At 44.4% G+C, this 15,889-nt stretch overlaps 1 protein-coding gene across 1 annotated transcript in view; it reads right to left on the minus strand.

Moving 5' to 3' along the window:
- Positions 1-2,152: 2,152 nt before the first annotated feature.
- T265_00357 (hypothetical protein) overlaps positions 2,153-15,889 on the minus strand; it is a gene marked incomplete at both ends in the record, with an annotated part of 54,807 nt that continues 41,070 nt past the window's right edge. The window contains 5 exons of the mRNA XM_009164102.1: positions 2,153-2,227; positions 7,659-7,775; positions 8,207-8,321; positions 11,996-12,077; positions 15,340-15,543. Coding sequence (XP_009162366.1) covers positions 2,153-2,227; positions 7,659-7,775; positions 8,207-8,321; positions 11,996-12,077; positions 15,340-15,543 — 593 coding nt within the window. The remainder of the gene's footprint in view (positions 2,228-7,658; positions 7,776-8,206; positions 8,322-11,995; positions 12,078-15,339; positions 15,544-15,889) is intronic.

A 15,889-nucleotide genomic window follows, 5' to 3' on the forward strand; every position in this document is an offset into this window, starting at 1 on the left:
TCTACACAGAGTTGCCACATTTCATGAGGATTTGTACATGAAAGTAGAATGCGCGGCGACTGAAAAGTGAGAATTTACATTGTCGATTTCGGATCCCGAATCAGACCAACGTTTGTCTTTACACATTACGTGTGGTGGAACAACACAAAATTAAAATGATTTGATGGTGAAGCGGGAAATCCGAATAACTTATAATTGGTCTACCTATCCTTGCTAGTTTAACTAAGAGACAACACTACAAAAGACAGAAGGGTGCTGATTACTGTACCAGTTAACTCATTTACAGACAAAAGCTCTTTAGTGGGGCAGATCGTTTTAGATCAGGTAACGGAGCATATGATGCCTCTTCTGAACTGAAGTTTCATGTATATCAGCCTTACTTGATACAGCACGGATGAATAGAGAAAAGGATGTATTTTATTGAATACTGTCTGGTAGCACAGGGAACTCTTCAGTTCTATGAAATCTAACGTGATACTACTGATCGGTAGTAACAAAGGTTATGTCCAGCTCACCAAAAACTGTCTCAAAGCCAGCTGTAGAAACAGAGTTCGACTCTTGCTAACTATGTTGGACTGGCATCTCTTTTCGCATTGGTCTCACATCGAACTAAGCCAATCACCCCCGCGCACAGCTAGTTTGCTACATGCAGTTTGCTCTTAGCTCCCTGTATGCGGTGTAAACCCAGAGGAATAAGACCAGAGGTGATTAGAAAGCAGTTCTCCCAACACCATCACAATAAAAGTCATCTGACAACCACCGGAGCCTAACGCAAACGTGGCAGACTTTATTCACCGTAGAAGAATCACTCGCTTCCGCTGCTGGCCAATTAGTCGCATGCGACCAGCGTAAACACAACCGCAGTAGTCGCAGATCCAGCTCGTTTGGTTTTCAGGTTCAACAGCTCTGAGGGAACCTTTGCGTCTTGCATATCTCACCTCTCCGGCTTGGAGTTGTTGACCACTGAATTCATATATCATTCCTGTACATGCCGTCTCGTTTTGTGCTTCCATTTCGTACTTCACGACAGCCTTTAGACTTTCGACCAAGTCATCCACATATCAAAGCTTTTGTCCGCCAAGATTATGTCGAATAATGTGAGCTTCTGGTGAGGCCGACGAATTCTGGAGGACAGCTCTACTTGGGAAGAACTGTCCATAAGGCTTCGCTGTTGATGGAGTTGAAGGCGCTTCGTGAAGTCTATAAAGAGCAGATGGATCGGCTTGCGACATTCGCTGGGCTTTCTTCAAGCTACCATGCAGCGAAGATCAGATCCATTGTGGTGCAACCAGTACGGAACCCATGTCGATCCTCAGTGATTTTGCTCCGAAGTGGAACTTTTGCAGCCAGTGAAAGGACCTCTCATGTGACAGGCGGTTTCTGTCTCCATCTGCAATGTTCAGTCCCCTCACCTGTCTTGCACTAGATGAGTGAATAATCAGGTGACTAATAATCATACCGCGATGTGTCACCCTAAAATGATTTTCGGAAGACTTCGGAAACACTCAGGCATTTGAATGGCACTAGTTGCGGGAGCTAATCTCCCTTTGCGGTTGACAGCTAGATTATATGTTGCGTTTCCTTTGTAAAGTGACACGACTGTCGCATTCTTTTTGTTACACCTATCGAATAGTTGCCAGCTGAAAAATGCACTCTTCAAAATCGAAAAACAGTCCCGCTGCAAGCATTTCTTCTAAAGCTGTCCTGCAGCTCCGTAGGTGCACGTCTTCCCATTTTTTTGCGGCAGTTTATCCAATGCAGTCAACTTTACGCTTGTCAGTTGATCCAGTTTTGCGAAGAGTTTTCACGTCAGAAAAATTTGGTGACCTTTTGCGTCAAATATGTGCTCGTATAGGTGCAGTGTGGCTGACGAAACTGGATGTTAAACTTCGTCCGGGAAGGTAGTCTGTTTCACAGTCGGCTCCTCACATCTTTCGTGTGATGCACACATCTCAAACGTCTTGCTAGTGACCGACAATGTAACCGAGTTGATGACAGTGACCGCAAGTTGATGTGTTCGTCTGGCTGTGTTGCAGTTCGAGATAGAATCTCATGTCGATGATGACGAATACATGGCTAGTGCGAATTCTCAGAAGTCAGCCACCAATGGCACTCACATTCCCAATGCCATGGTATACGAGACTGTCTGATCTCAACTGATGCGTGCATTGAAGTCCACCGGCAGGAGAATCACTGGTTCTCGGAATTGATCGATGAAGAGTGGAAACTGCAATATGGAACTTGTCTTTGTGAGGTATGCACTGATTGCAGTCACATTTTCGACCTCCCATCCAAGATGGAGCAAGGCGTATATTGATTCCAAAGGCTCCCGAATCGAACACTTTCTTGATGCAGTCGGACAGGGCAAAACGGATACCATGATCTCAGCTGTCTCCTATCGGGAAGCAAATCCAGTAGCCGAGCTAGCTTGTCAAAGAATTTCTTGGTGTTTTGCTCAGAGCTCAACGGGTTGGTTTTGGAGTATTTATCCTCCTCCTTCTAGACCGGAAGAACGGTGATATACGCATATTAAATGGCAGACAGTTGTTTGGGCTGAGGCTCATTCCTGAGCTACCCCTGATTCCTGCACGTCCACAGAATGACTACTGCCTCAAGGTCTACCCAAACAAACCGGTAAGCATGGCAGAAAAGCCAGTGCACAAAAGAGGGCGGTCAAACAAGTCGTACGATGGTGCCATCTACCACCAGATTCTTGGAACAAAATGGATTCAAACCTGGTGACAGAAGTCATCGAATTTCCCAATGGAACACTAAGCATAAATAAGTGCCATAGAACAGCTTGTCCTGTTCCCATAAGGAGCACGGTGGGTTGTGTCAGAAGCCCATAATGGAAACAGTGGAGCAATATGCAATTCATACAGCATGCGTACCCATGAACTTAACCCGTCTGAGGTATCCTGTACGAGATCAGTCCCTTTAGGGTTTCCCAGAAGAGGCATTTGAGGAGTGTGTTCGTCTCATGCCTTGATGGTGGACTGGCATCTACTTCCCTATTGACCGACGAACACCCACGCAGAGGGTTTGCGCTGAACAGTATGTGCATCCACCCTATACCTGGTATAGGCTCTGGAGAATGAGACCGGAGGGTGAGAAGGGGGGATTATCCGCGAAACGCAACCCAATCAATCCACATAAACCATTGTGCGGAAAAAGGCGCCTGATATAGGCAGCTTGCTGAGACCAGACGGATAAAGTTAAGTGGACAGAGAGGCTGACGCCGAAAAATAGGGGTTGACATTGGCGAGCTCTTTGGAGCATTGGCCTATGTACACACAAACTACACCAAGTGGTAAATTCAATAGATAGTACAACCATGTGAATCACAATGCACCTGTGATATATGAATTTGAATTTTAAACCGCAACCTGGTAGAGTCGCATTGATCTGAAAAAGTTGCTACGGCCTACAGATATGATTTTCTCCATAATATCTGAAAGCGGTACAGGGATATCGACTAAGCATGGCATAATGGACAGTCATGTTTGGAAAAGAATATTCCTCATTAAAACTTCACGAGGACCTGTATATCAAAACAGGTGGCATTTTGTGGTGTGGTGAATAACTAGGATTCCTTCGTCACGAAAACGTCATACAGCGTTGACACAGCAATGGTGCTAAACCAATGTACGAATGGCCGAGGATGGTCTTAGGATTAGCTGCAGGTTTGTAGTAGATCACGACTAAACCCAGAAACTGGACACCCTGGCTGTAAAGCCATACACTATTCCCCGGCAAGAAGTGCACACCTTAGCAATAATCGCGCTCCGGGATGCGCTTCAATAAGGGACAAAGGTACAATATGGTTCAGCTTTTAAGGTCAAACTACACACTCTAAGTCAACATCCGGTATCACCGCAAACTCAGGGCTCGGTAGGGCTCATTGAGTAATTGAGATAAACGCCTGATTTCTTCTTATATGTAGGTTGATCGACCAAGTCACCAACACGCCTTGCATCGCTATATTACGAAGTAGTTGTCATTCGATATTCCCTTGACTACTACTGCAGCTGCTGTATAACACAATCACTCAGTACTTAACCCCTCCCCCGATAGACCCCATGACAGATGATGGTGAGACCGAATAGGTCACTGTCATTTTCTTTATTGTCCAGTGGGTTTATCGAAAATTCTTTAGTAGTAGAAATAACCAAGTGTAGAGACACTGTTCGCCTCACCACCGAATGGTCCAGTTTAGATTTAGACGCCTCAGAGCTCCGTCGTAGCCAGTTGAGGGTAACATCACATACTGTGACGTGCACCATCAACTGATACGTCAGAGAAATCATTGGCGAGGTTTATCCCCACAGCCTAGTTCAGATCAAACTCACTTTGCGAAATAGTAGCATTAACTCTTCGGAACCTGTGTCGACCACAAATTTTAGCCTCCGTCCAATATTTCCATCCAGGCACGCTTGAAGGTCGTAGTTTAATCCCAAAATCAAGTTTTGGGAGAAAGTAACATCCGTAACCATTTGTTTGACCAGGACTGAGGCAATTAAAGTTCTTCTCACTACTCGGCTAACCAACCAGTCAGGTTTAGCCATGGACAATTGGCTGACCCATTAAATAAACCGGTTTAAAAATTCAGTGAATTCCTACCTTTGCCAAACTCATATGTTGTCATGCGGGTGAAGATGTTCATGCACTATCTTGTCGGTTCAATTCAGTTACTTGTGGATGACATGAACGCTGACAAATCTTAATTCTGTTCAAGGTCGAACTTGACTACTCTACATCACTAAACCACTTTTGAAAAGCCCACTGCGCTTTTGCGTGAAAAACAAATGTGGACGGGAGGTGCAGCGTAAAGAGTGTACCTGGTTTCCTTTCAGCTGATATTCTAAGTATTATTCCTCGCAAGTAGCGTTGTGAGACCCGTCAAAACGCGCTGATGATCGATCCACTGCCGACTTAATCCCGTGAAGCGCAGCTTCCGGATTTCGATCAAACATGAACCCAGTGTTCCGTGCACTGCACTTACCACTCAGTTCCACATCGGACTGATGTGAAACGGAGATCTCAACAATGCGCAATTAAAGACTACCTGTTGATAACCAACCCCTTCTGAAAGGAGATCTAAACAAACTTCGAGTGGAAGTTCGCCTACCCGACGAATCCAAAAAGGAACAAGATTGGTAAGAAGCCATTCGGATGACATTATTCTGTCGCTTTAATCTCACAGCTCCATTGATTTAGGTCACTGAGGATCCGTCTCTGGTTATTGTGTTGTTTCAAAACCCCGAAAATCTTCCAATCAACTTGGTTGTTCTAGCTTTTCCATTATCGTATTTCTACTTCCTACTAATAATACGCGAATGCACACCCAAGCTGACAAGAAAACAGTTTACGCCAACAAACTGTGCTCAGGCACATTGGCCTTAGGTGCTTCACTCAAAACTTGACTGGCCAAAACTTCACCAGCAATGAGAAGCAAAGAAAATAGCTTCTTTCTCTCTCTCTTTGCGGTAACATACTCCGTTCCCCTCTAACTGCAGGGCGCTTAGACTTCAGTACTCATACTATTCATGAATCCTGGTGTAATGAATCAGATGACGCCTTGACTTAGCACACTCCATAACCAAGTATTCAATAACTACTCGCCGTACCTGGGACCTACTATTCATGAGACTAGAGTTGATTGACATCGCCTATCTGATCCAGTGGTTCCCAAATATTCGAGGCTAGATTGGCTCAGTAACCACAGTTTTCAGCTCTTCCACCCCCCAAAAAAGAATCACTCCCGAAATCCCATCTGGAGCCAAGCCCATTACGGTGTAATCATCGCGAAAGATGCTTCCGTAAATGACCTATAGCGTTAGTGAGGTTCAGTGGAGACAGCCTTAAAACTCACAATTTCAATTTCCAGCAGGGAATCACAAAGAGGCGAGGAGGCATACCAGGAACGTGAACTGACAGAGGAGTAAAAGGACCAGTGTTCGTGGGAAGAATCATGAAAAGATGCAGATTTATGCCCTTTTCTGTGTGCATATGGAAAACAAGCACGCTAGGTGTCAAAATATGCAGGTAGGACAACTCGAATTATCATGGGTTGGGTGACTCGGGCTGGAAATAACCCAGCTACTAACGAATGGGTTGCTGGAATTGCACGGATATGTAGAACACATGGGGACACCTCACTGTAACCAACCAGTGACGGGCATACGGTGAATTAAAGAACAGGTTATCACAGAAATCGTAAAAAAAACTGGGGAAAGACGAAATAAGTAGGACAAGTCCAAGCCATAGTTCAATGAAATGACAATGTACATTGAGAAAGCGAGGGGAGACCGTAATCACATCATATATAGAGGATTTTTCGGGACTCCTGATGTCCCACTGGTTTGCGTTGGATTTGCACCGGAAAGGCTCTGGTCGAGACGCAAGTTCATTTCTTGAAAACCGGATGATGTGCTGGGTAGGCTAGATGTTGTAGGAGAATTCGAGAGACTGTCATGAACAGAATGTTGAACCTGACGTCGTTGTGCAGAAGTAGAGGGGCGAACAGCATCAGGTGTATAGTGATCCATGGAAAGACGTAGAGGAGCATGAGGTCCGGATTCTTGTTCCAAAAATGACAAGAGTAGTTCCGTGAATGTCTGAAGAAGAGATATCCAAAAAAGGTGAGTCCAGCAATCGATAAATCTAGAGACGGTGAGAAACTGGTGGTATATACTCTCCACTAAAAAGAAAATTAAATCTCGCGCTTTCTCCGGGCTGCGTGTCAGCTGTGCACCACAACCGAGCGATTTATTGTTAAGTTGCAGGTGGCTGCGGGATTTGTAGAATTCATGCTCACATCACTCTCGTTTGAACAGAAGTCGCCGATGAGAGCCTTACCGGTCGGTAAGCACTGCGACTGTGTTCAGGCGTTCATCACAAGGTACGTGAATGATCCGAACAAATAGGTTGGGTTTTTGGTTTCACGTCGACCAGATATTCAAGGATAGAAAAGCAAAGAAGGGGTTCCAGCTAGGGTCTTACTGTTGGGTGACGAACTAGAAAGTCGGAAACAGACCAACTTCGTGTAAATGATGCAAACTAACGTACATTCTCCTCACGACTAGCCAAAAATGGATACATAGAGGAGGTCTGGTGAGAGAGTTGATATCACCAACTATTCGATGCTTAGACAGAAACTGAGATCAACTAACTGTGAGCCGGAGATCATAATGATAAATCTTTTGGAAATGCCACAGATTGAAAAATGGTGCAGCTGTAGCACTTTTTCGATGCCTAGCTGCCATGCCACACGGGGGTTGGGATACTTCCAGGTTGCCCAGATCTAGACGGGGGAAGTCGAGAGGCAGGGGACGGGTTCGAACCACGGACCTTCCGATCAGTAAATTCGCGCTCTAAACACTTCGTCCATCTCGCCCACAGATTGAATAAAAACAGTTTAGTAGCAAGCGGTACAAACGAAAACCACGTTGGGCTAGTATGTACAAGCTGACGTAGGAAAATCACATCAGTAAAAAACGACCGATTCCAGCATACCAAAATTTGGCCGTCCGGATGAAAAGAAGCTGATAATTTACAAAAGAATGATCACTGGCATGTTCACGCTAATCGCTATGATTCGTGCGTCCGCAGCCTGACTGCATATAAATCCACAGGTATATTGGATATTGGATAACTACCTTGTCTGGATAGGTGGAGGACAGAGTGACATCCTTCGGAGGCCCTGGTGGAAAACTGGATACGGCACTACGCACCCAACCCAGGAGCCTAGGTAAAGCCCCTGACTCCGACCCAACCTGAAAAAGTGACAGAGAGTGCAGTCATGTATGGTTGCACCATAGATATATTGTGTTGGCAAGTAGGTATAAGGGCAAAGTGATTCAGTATCACTTCAGCTACAAATATGTTCCGATTTTGGCTGTGTGACTCTCTGGATCAAAATGACGTTATGGGATTGCAAACAACGAAAACAATTTTGCACCGATCATTGTGCCACCCATGAATTCCAGAAAAAATGGTAGCAAAGGGTACTCTCAACACCCTCAGCCTGTTGTAACTTCCAACTCATGCTTCAGTTAATGACAAAGATGAAAGAAACCTATTAAATCTACTAGGTGACGGAGGGGATTAAATTCTGAAATGATTCGTGACCAAACTAGCCTGGCTGATCTCACTAAAAATTGTTCCAAATGAATGGTGAGTCCTGTCAACACAAATTTTCACGTACCTTAGCATAGTCATCATTACTGAAGTCCAAAAGACTCCCTATAACCCGCAGACCACTTGAACGCTGGGAGCTAGGTAGTTGGAAGAAACTGACCAATAGATTTCGAATTAGCACTCTGAAATATAGAAGGATACATTTGTCACCATATATAGACTGATATTGTTAATACAATGCAAACGAAGCAACAGAGATGCTCAAATCAGTGGGTTTAAAAGAGGATAATCCACGACTCGTAGTATTGCTTTCGTATTGATTAAAGTAAACGAGTTGGACTCGTGACATGAAGGCACGATGCGCCTCTGCCTCCCTACACTTCGAAACGGCATCATACCTAGGTGCGTCAGACTACACGTGCTGCTTAATTTTGGTCTCACCATCACGCATCAAGTTAGAGAAGTTCTATCACGTTTCAAAAGCAAGTTTGGGAGTATGATCTACGACTTTATGAACTCAGAACACACAAATCAGTTCTCGGAGACATTCCCGTATTTTTCGTATTTTCTGAGGAGAAAGTTGTTGTTTACACTACGAACTTCATTTCAGTTAGACGGATTATGACGTGTGCGTGATATGGCTGCAATAATAGACTCCGATTTCCGAGTGACCAGATGTAACCAACGCCGGTTTGCCGTTTAGCTTGCACCAAACCAGTGGTCTGTCTGAATAATAATGCCGACTATCGTGAAAAAGAATATCCTCAACGAAAATGTTCGAAACTCAGGAAGACTTCCGCTAGTTTCTGGTGGCAATCGGTAGAAATGGGACCAGCTGGCGAGATCAAGTCAGCTGAATTGTCACGTGAACGGTGTTGATATACTAGGACTACCTAGATTATTGATCGATTGAACGACGAGCAGGCAAGAAAGCGGGCGTGCACACCGTTGCTTACAGTGAATATCACAGAGTTACTGTGCTTGATTTGGGGATTCAGTTTGAGTTAATGGCTGATTGGATAGATTTTCTGTTTTGATACTGTCCCAGAAGAGCTTCCAATGGAAAATTTATCAACAGGTTACAGAAGCCCACCACCGGCTCCGCTCCGGTGGAGAATTACCAGACAGGTGTCTATCTAAGTGAAATCAGATGGAATATCATAGAGAGACTTAGCCTAGTTCTGTTAGAATACCGAATCGACACTACTTGGCTATAGGAATGAGAACTTATTTTTGTAAGCACACACGAAAGGTAGGCGTGAGCCGTCGAAAACTTCAAACTATATTCCATTATCTGCTGTCCAACAATGCACACTGTCGCCAAATACCTACAAGCCTCCTGGTTTGGGTGGTACCCCTTCAATTTCGTTCCTTGTATGAACTTCCTCTATTTCCATATTGTCTCTTCCTCACTCGCCGTTTTCCGGCGTAGTTCCGTTTGTTTTGAAAAGATTTCACGAACTCCCTGATATCAAGCGTGGCTTTTTATCTGATTCTTTCCCAAACAACAAATACGTGGTACGAAGAACGCCGGCCGCTTGAGCTATCATCAAAATGGGTTCAGGCACCACTGCGCTACTAGTAACTGACCGTGCGCAGCAAAAGTATGATCCTCTTCTTCGGACTGATTTGCTGAAATCCAATTGATATGCCTCAACGTCAAGGCTATTGATCGAATATGGCTCGACGACTAGAATGCTAAACGGACGGACTACATCGTGGCTACTGGCTTGAGAAGCTCCCGACAAATCGCTCAATTCAGTTACGCCCTGATGGCGTCAACCTCTCAGATCGAAGATATTCTGATTTTTCTATTTATCAACGATCTACTCAATGTTTCTGGCTTTATCCAAGCTTCTAGAGATGACGCACCCTTCTATACTTCCAACACCTAGTTTCACAGATCGTCCTTATCTACGATTGGTGATGACAACGTTTACGCAAACAATACAGTGAACCCTGACCTTACAAACATGCATGCTTGGAGCTCGGCTACATTCAACCTCAAACAATCCACTCAGGTTCCTCTCTTCCTCTATCGTTCTTCCACCAACGTCCTACTCTTTACAGATTCCTCAGGCTGTTCGTTACTTGGTCTCATCCTTTTGAACACTCCTGATTGAATCGCGCAGATGAGGACAGTTGCAACCTAGGTTTCAAAAGAACTCGGTTTCCTTTTCCGCTTTTTTCTTAAATATTTCCCAACTTCCCCGGTACACGTTCTAGATCCGCCGTGCCAACACTAGATATCTTCCAGTCCTAGGTGGCATCCGAGTAAAATTATGTTTTTATTATGACACAGAATAGCTGTGCCCCATCGATTCCCGATAACGTCACACCGTCAAGATGCAGCTGTTTACGGCCATGACCACTTTCTTTCATCCCACTCGCACAATCATTCAGCCGACCGACGCACCTATGCTCTTCTAGTCATCCATATCAAATTTCAGGCACCGACCATAACTGCATTCTTCCTCAGAATTGCACACTTTTGAGAAAGAAAGCAGTTATGTTCGGAGTCTGAAATTTGATATGGATGACTGGAAGAGCATAAGTGCGTCGGGACTCCATTAAACTTTCTGTTTTCAACTCCATTAGGGTCTCCAAATACGTTTGCTTGTTCAAACCCCCATGATTCGCCACAATAGTGCTTTATTCATATTCCATTCACTTCCACGTACCTGGGGAATTTTCCTGTTTCACTGGTTGTTTTATGTTTTTAACCAGTACCCGTACAAGGACTCTCGGATTAGGGTTGTGCCTTCCGATAAAAACCACTTCTATGAGTGATAAGCAAAATTATTACGACGGGCTCGAGCAAGACCTAATACATTTTGACAAGGTGCTTGGGTTTGGATTAGGCCATTCTTTAGCGATTTGAGAGCCACAACTGGAAGAAACACACCTCATGAAAAAAACTACGGGACAACAACTGTCTTGTTCAAGCTGCCAGCTGACGGAGAGGAACAAGTTTAGTCCTATAGATGATGGGTAGAGGATCTAACGGGTATTGGAGGGGAATAATATGCATGAAAAAGTGTCAAGCGAATGCTACGAAAACTCTAGCCAATTTGTATTAAAAAATTGGCTTTGACATACCAAGGATGACAGTCTGGAAGATGTCCTGAATCATGATTCTTCATTCCCAGTTCACAACAACAACCAATCCACTTTTGAGGGCATAGTTTTCCGCACACTCTATGTGATAATATGACCCACGAATTCTAACCCAGTTTGGAAACGGAACTGAAGGCTTGTCAGGCTGATGACTTCATGACGTAAAATAAGATCTTGTTCTAAACGAGGTGGGGAAAGTTATTTGCGGGGCTCTCTTGCTGCCTCGTACTCAAAACACAAAAAGGTAACAAGGATGTGGATGTCAGAGCTCCAGATTCTTACCCATTCCACAGACCCGTAAAGCACATGATATCGACAGACGACGTTAATGTTGGTTTAGTGGCTCAGGACTGCAAAAGCAATCTGTATTCGTTTCGTTCGTTCACACGCAACTAATCACAGAAGACTGAATTTTTCAAGATGAATTTCACAGCAGTCTCCTCAAACGCAGGAAAATCGGTTATCTGTATAATGGCCACTGAGATTACACACTGAATACATTCAAGAACGTTAAAACCTAACCCAGGTGACCTGGATTTTGTCACCAGCCACCGAACAAGCGAGCATGAACGATGAATCAACACTTGCACGAAACACTTTAGAGTACAGCTAATAAAAATACGCGGAATTCCAGCTTCTGACTTTAAGTGTGAGTTGTAGTAAATCACATTTGGCGTAGCACTACATATGTTTATCAGCACCGTAGGGAACGTGGTTGAGCATATACTGAATAACTCACTTATCAATCTTGGAATCTGTGTCCACAGCCATCTGAGCCAGCCTGGTTCGCAAAGCGTCGATCTGACTATCTCTTTGTTCAACTGAGAAAAAAACATATCAATTAGAAACTGAATAGGCTATCTACATGGGGTTGGCAGTTTGAAATCCACAGGTTAGTGAATATGTTGCAAAAAATGGTACGGTACAGAAGCGAGATCGGAGATTATAGAGCAGGTAATGGCTGTGCTGGCATCACAGGTTATGAAAACGGGAAGTCAACATCCGTTGCTTGGATGTAATTTGGTCTACGTGAAGAAAACAAACAGAAGTGTAACCCCCCATTTACTACGACAGTTTTCCCCATTGCCGTAGGTAATGAATTAAAGATGGTGTGGGCCATTGCTGGTCAGCTGCTGCGTTTAGTGGCAGAATACATGTAAACTACAAAGACCATGAGATGATGACAAGAAAACACTGCTCCAAGAGGGGAAACGAAACAATTTAGTTGTGGCATCTTTCCGACGAACACTTGTTACACATTCCATCATCATCGCCGTCGACAGCGCGAAGTCAAAGTTCAACACTGATGCTTTGCTGTCTTACAACCACGATTTATTTGAAAGGCATACTGTGAAGAGAAGGGAAGGGACTTAGTGCTAGTTTACTACAACCATTCCGAGCTGCCTACACCTCTGGACACTCATTCAGGCAGTCTAAATAGAAAATGACAAGAATGTCAGTGACATAGGTTGGTAGCCATATGTTGCAGCGTCTCCGACCAGGCGCGATGGTGATCACGCGGTCTCCATTCTGGAAGGCGAGTAGCATCGACAGCACTCAAACGTCTCGTAATCTCTTAAATACCCCTCTGCCAGGTCAAAGGTTGGCCACCTTTCTGTTTCCGCCACTTTGAAGGGGGCACGGAAAACCGTACCCTCTTCTGCAAAGGATAGTTAGGTGTATGCTGTACATGGCCTGACCAAGGCAGCTTCTTATGCTGGACACATTCGTCAATGGAAGTCTCCTAAGCACAACTACTCATTTACTTTCTGATTACCTCGTTACGGATTCAACGATATCAACAAACACACCAGTTATGGTTCTGAGACGATTGCCGAATACTTGAAGACATCTCATTTCCGCTGATCAAGTAGACCAGGCCTTACACCTATACAGCAAAACAGCCTTTACAGTGGTCAGAAACACATGACTTTTGAAATGCAGCAACATACCGCTTTGACGTCGTACGTGCCTCAAATAAGTAAGTGCTACCTGAACCTTGCACATTAGTGTGTTGACGTCATCTGTCACACTACAACCGAAACTAATACGATTTCCAAGATACGTAAAATGCACAACAACTTCGATGGCCTCCCCGTGGATTGCAGGTGAGGTGTTCAGTGGCAGCATGTACACGAGCATGACTTTACAGTTTGTGGGTGCAAGGTGAATACCAAAGGATGGAATGACCTCGGTCAGTTCTTTCAGAAAACACCTGAGACTTCTACTCTTCAAAGACGAGAACGATATCGTCTGCATATTCCAGAGGCCATTTGAACAATGGGGTTTCAAACACCTCTCAGCGTTTATCACATTATCTCATCGATAACGAAATTAAACAGCAATGGAGAGAGTGGGCACCCCTGAAGGACACCGCTTTGTGTATGGAAGCTTTTGAAGAGCTGCCGTATACTCTCACACGTGCGGAAGCTTGAGGATACATAAAACGTACTATGTTCACAAACTTTCGGGGCGTTCCTGGATGGACAAGCGTGTCAACGATAACAGACCGGTCAATCGAGTCGAACGCGCCTTAGAAATTCAGGAATACTAGAATTGTGGGTCGTCTGTACGTGTGACATTGTTCTAGCACCTGACGGAGTGTGAAAATTTGGTCAACGCAACCTCTACCAGGCCAGACTCCCGCTTTTCGCCCTCTAGCCAGTGTTCTACGAGCCAACATAAGATGATGAAGTGCAAGTGACGCCAACATTCTCGTTACGGTAGCGATTAAGCTGATCCCTTTTTTACATCGGGTCTACCACTGATTCTTCCCAGTTATGTCAGGCAGACTCCTTTTCACGGATGCAGGCAAACAGACAAGACAAGCGCTGACTGAGAACTTCACCCCAATCTTTGAACAATGAGGGTGGGAGGTCATCCAGACTAGGAGCTCGGTAGCGTTTGAGAGAACACTTGCAGCCATAAACCTGAGGCCGTAGGGGGCTATACTTCCACCGTTCAAGATTTTACGTAAGCTGTAGGCTCCAGATGAGTGGCAGCTGGTGGCCACAACAACTCCTGTTCGAAGCATTCGGCCCAACAGTCGGGGGATTCTTCTTTATTCTAAATGTCATGAATGAGTTTACACCACTGGTCATCAACCAGCATATGAACGATCGAGCTATCTCAAATCGGTCGGGCAAACAAGTTGAGTAGCACGTAATTAGGGCTGCCAAAAATGGCTTAAATATCTGCGAACTTGTTCCGAAAACATACTAGTCTGATGTGACTGTTCGCATCATGTTTTTGCGTGACTAAATAGACATCCTTTGGGACTGTTGAGGCTAAAAAGCTGCCAAAAAGTTGTATAGTGGAATAATACCCATAATGCACATTATTGTAAGATCATAATAAACTTCCGTATGAGTAACCAGTCCCATAAAAGCTACTAAACACCTTTGGGTCTGAGCAAAATAAAGCTTAGCGAAATAGGCTCATTTGCATACCAGTTTACTTTTGACAGGAACCTCTCATTTATGTTGTTAAGCTAATTTTGTGCAGTTTGGGTTCAAGTAGAACTGCGCCTACCTGATGAGCTCCAAGAAAGACGAAACCGGTCGTGGGCTGTCGAAGAATTTTCAGCAATCTGATAAGTAGTGTATTCAGTCTATATAAGATAAAGCTTTTTTTGAGTGTCCTATGGACAATGAAAAATGATGAAACAGATTAACTTGCAGGCGATAGCCATTTTATGTAAAATATCAATAACACAAGTTCTAACTGCGCTAAGGGAAGTAGTTGAAAGTGTTCGTAAGACAGTGCTTCTCCGCCAATGAAAATATCCCTTAGGATAACAATGGCGTGTACTCCTTGATGTACGAAGGGGGAGATGTAAAAGGGTATTGTAAGTGGGCCGGAAGGTAGCTATATGGCATTATTGGGGGTTACTAGCAAGCGATTATTGTCCACGCCACAAGGGCCATAAAATGAACTAACTGACCCATTCACAAGTAGTCAGGATGCACTGACGATCGTTCGGTTAATACTGCTAAACAGTTTAGTAAAAATGCCATAGAAGTTCCAGAAGTTTTCTTGAGGAACAGTATCGTCTATATAAAGAAACTTTCGGAAGGGACTGACTTTGTTCCCTCAACTGTGCCAACTGTTGTGCGTGATGCTGAATTTGCAAGTCCAGATGGTGTGCACGTTGCTCTAGCACGATGTGATCATTCAGTTGTCCGTTCAGGCGATTCACTTCAGCACAGGCGGCCTCCTCCCTATGGCGGGCACGTTGTAGTTCCATCCGTATGTGTTCCGTTTCACACTGTATGGTGGACTGTTGGCCTAAAGTTGGATGAATAAGGTTATTTATAATTGAAGGCTAAACGAAACAGATACGATACGAACAAGAATTGCAGCATTTGAGATGGTTGAATCAGATGGATCGTGCTAAATAGGTTAGATTCCAAATCTCCTCTCTGCACAGGAGGAGCGAGCACTCAAAAAATTCTTTCATCCCTTAATCCTCCATATACACTACAAATGTAAATATATAAAAACGGTTGCAAGCATATAGCGAGGTGAACTGTGTGTAAAATTATCATAAGCGTCATCAGCTGTAAGAACCGCGTACTTGTCGTACAGTGGTTGTGGCTGCCACAGTTTCATCCACCGATGATTTAAGGAGGGG

Source organism: Opisthorchis viverrini (assembly GCF_000715545.1).
Source record: "Opisthorchis viverrini unplaced genomic scaffold opera_v5_3, whole genome shotgun sequence".
In the NCBI taxonomy this organism is placed as follows: Eukaryota; Metazoa; Platyhelminthes; class Trematoda; order Opisthorchiida; family Opisthorchiidae; genus Opisthorchis; species Opisthorchis viverrini.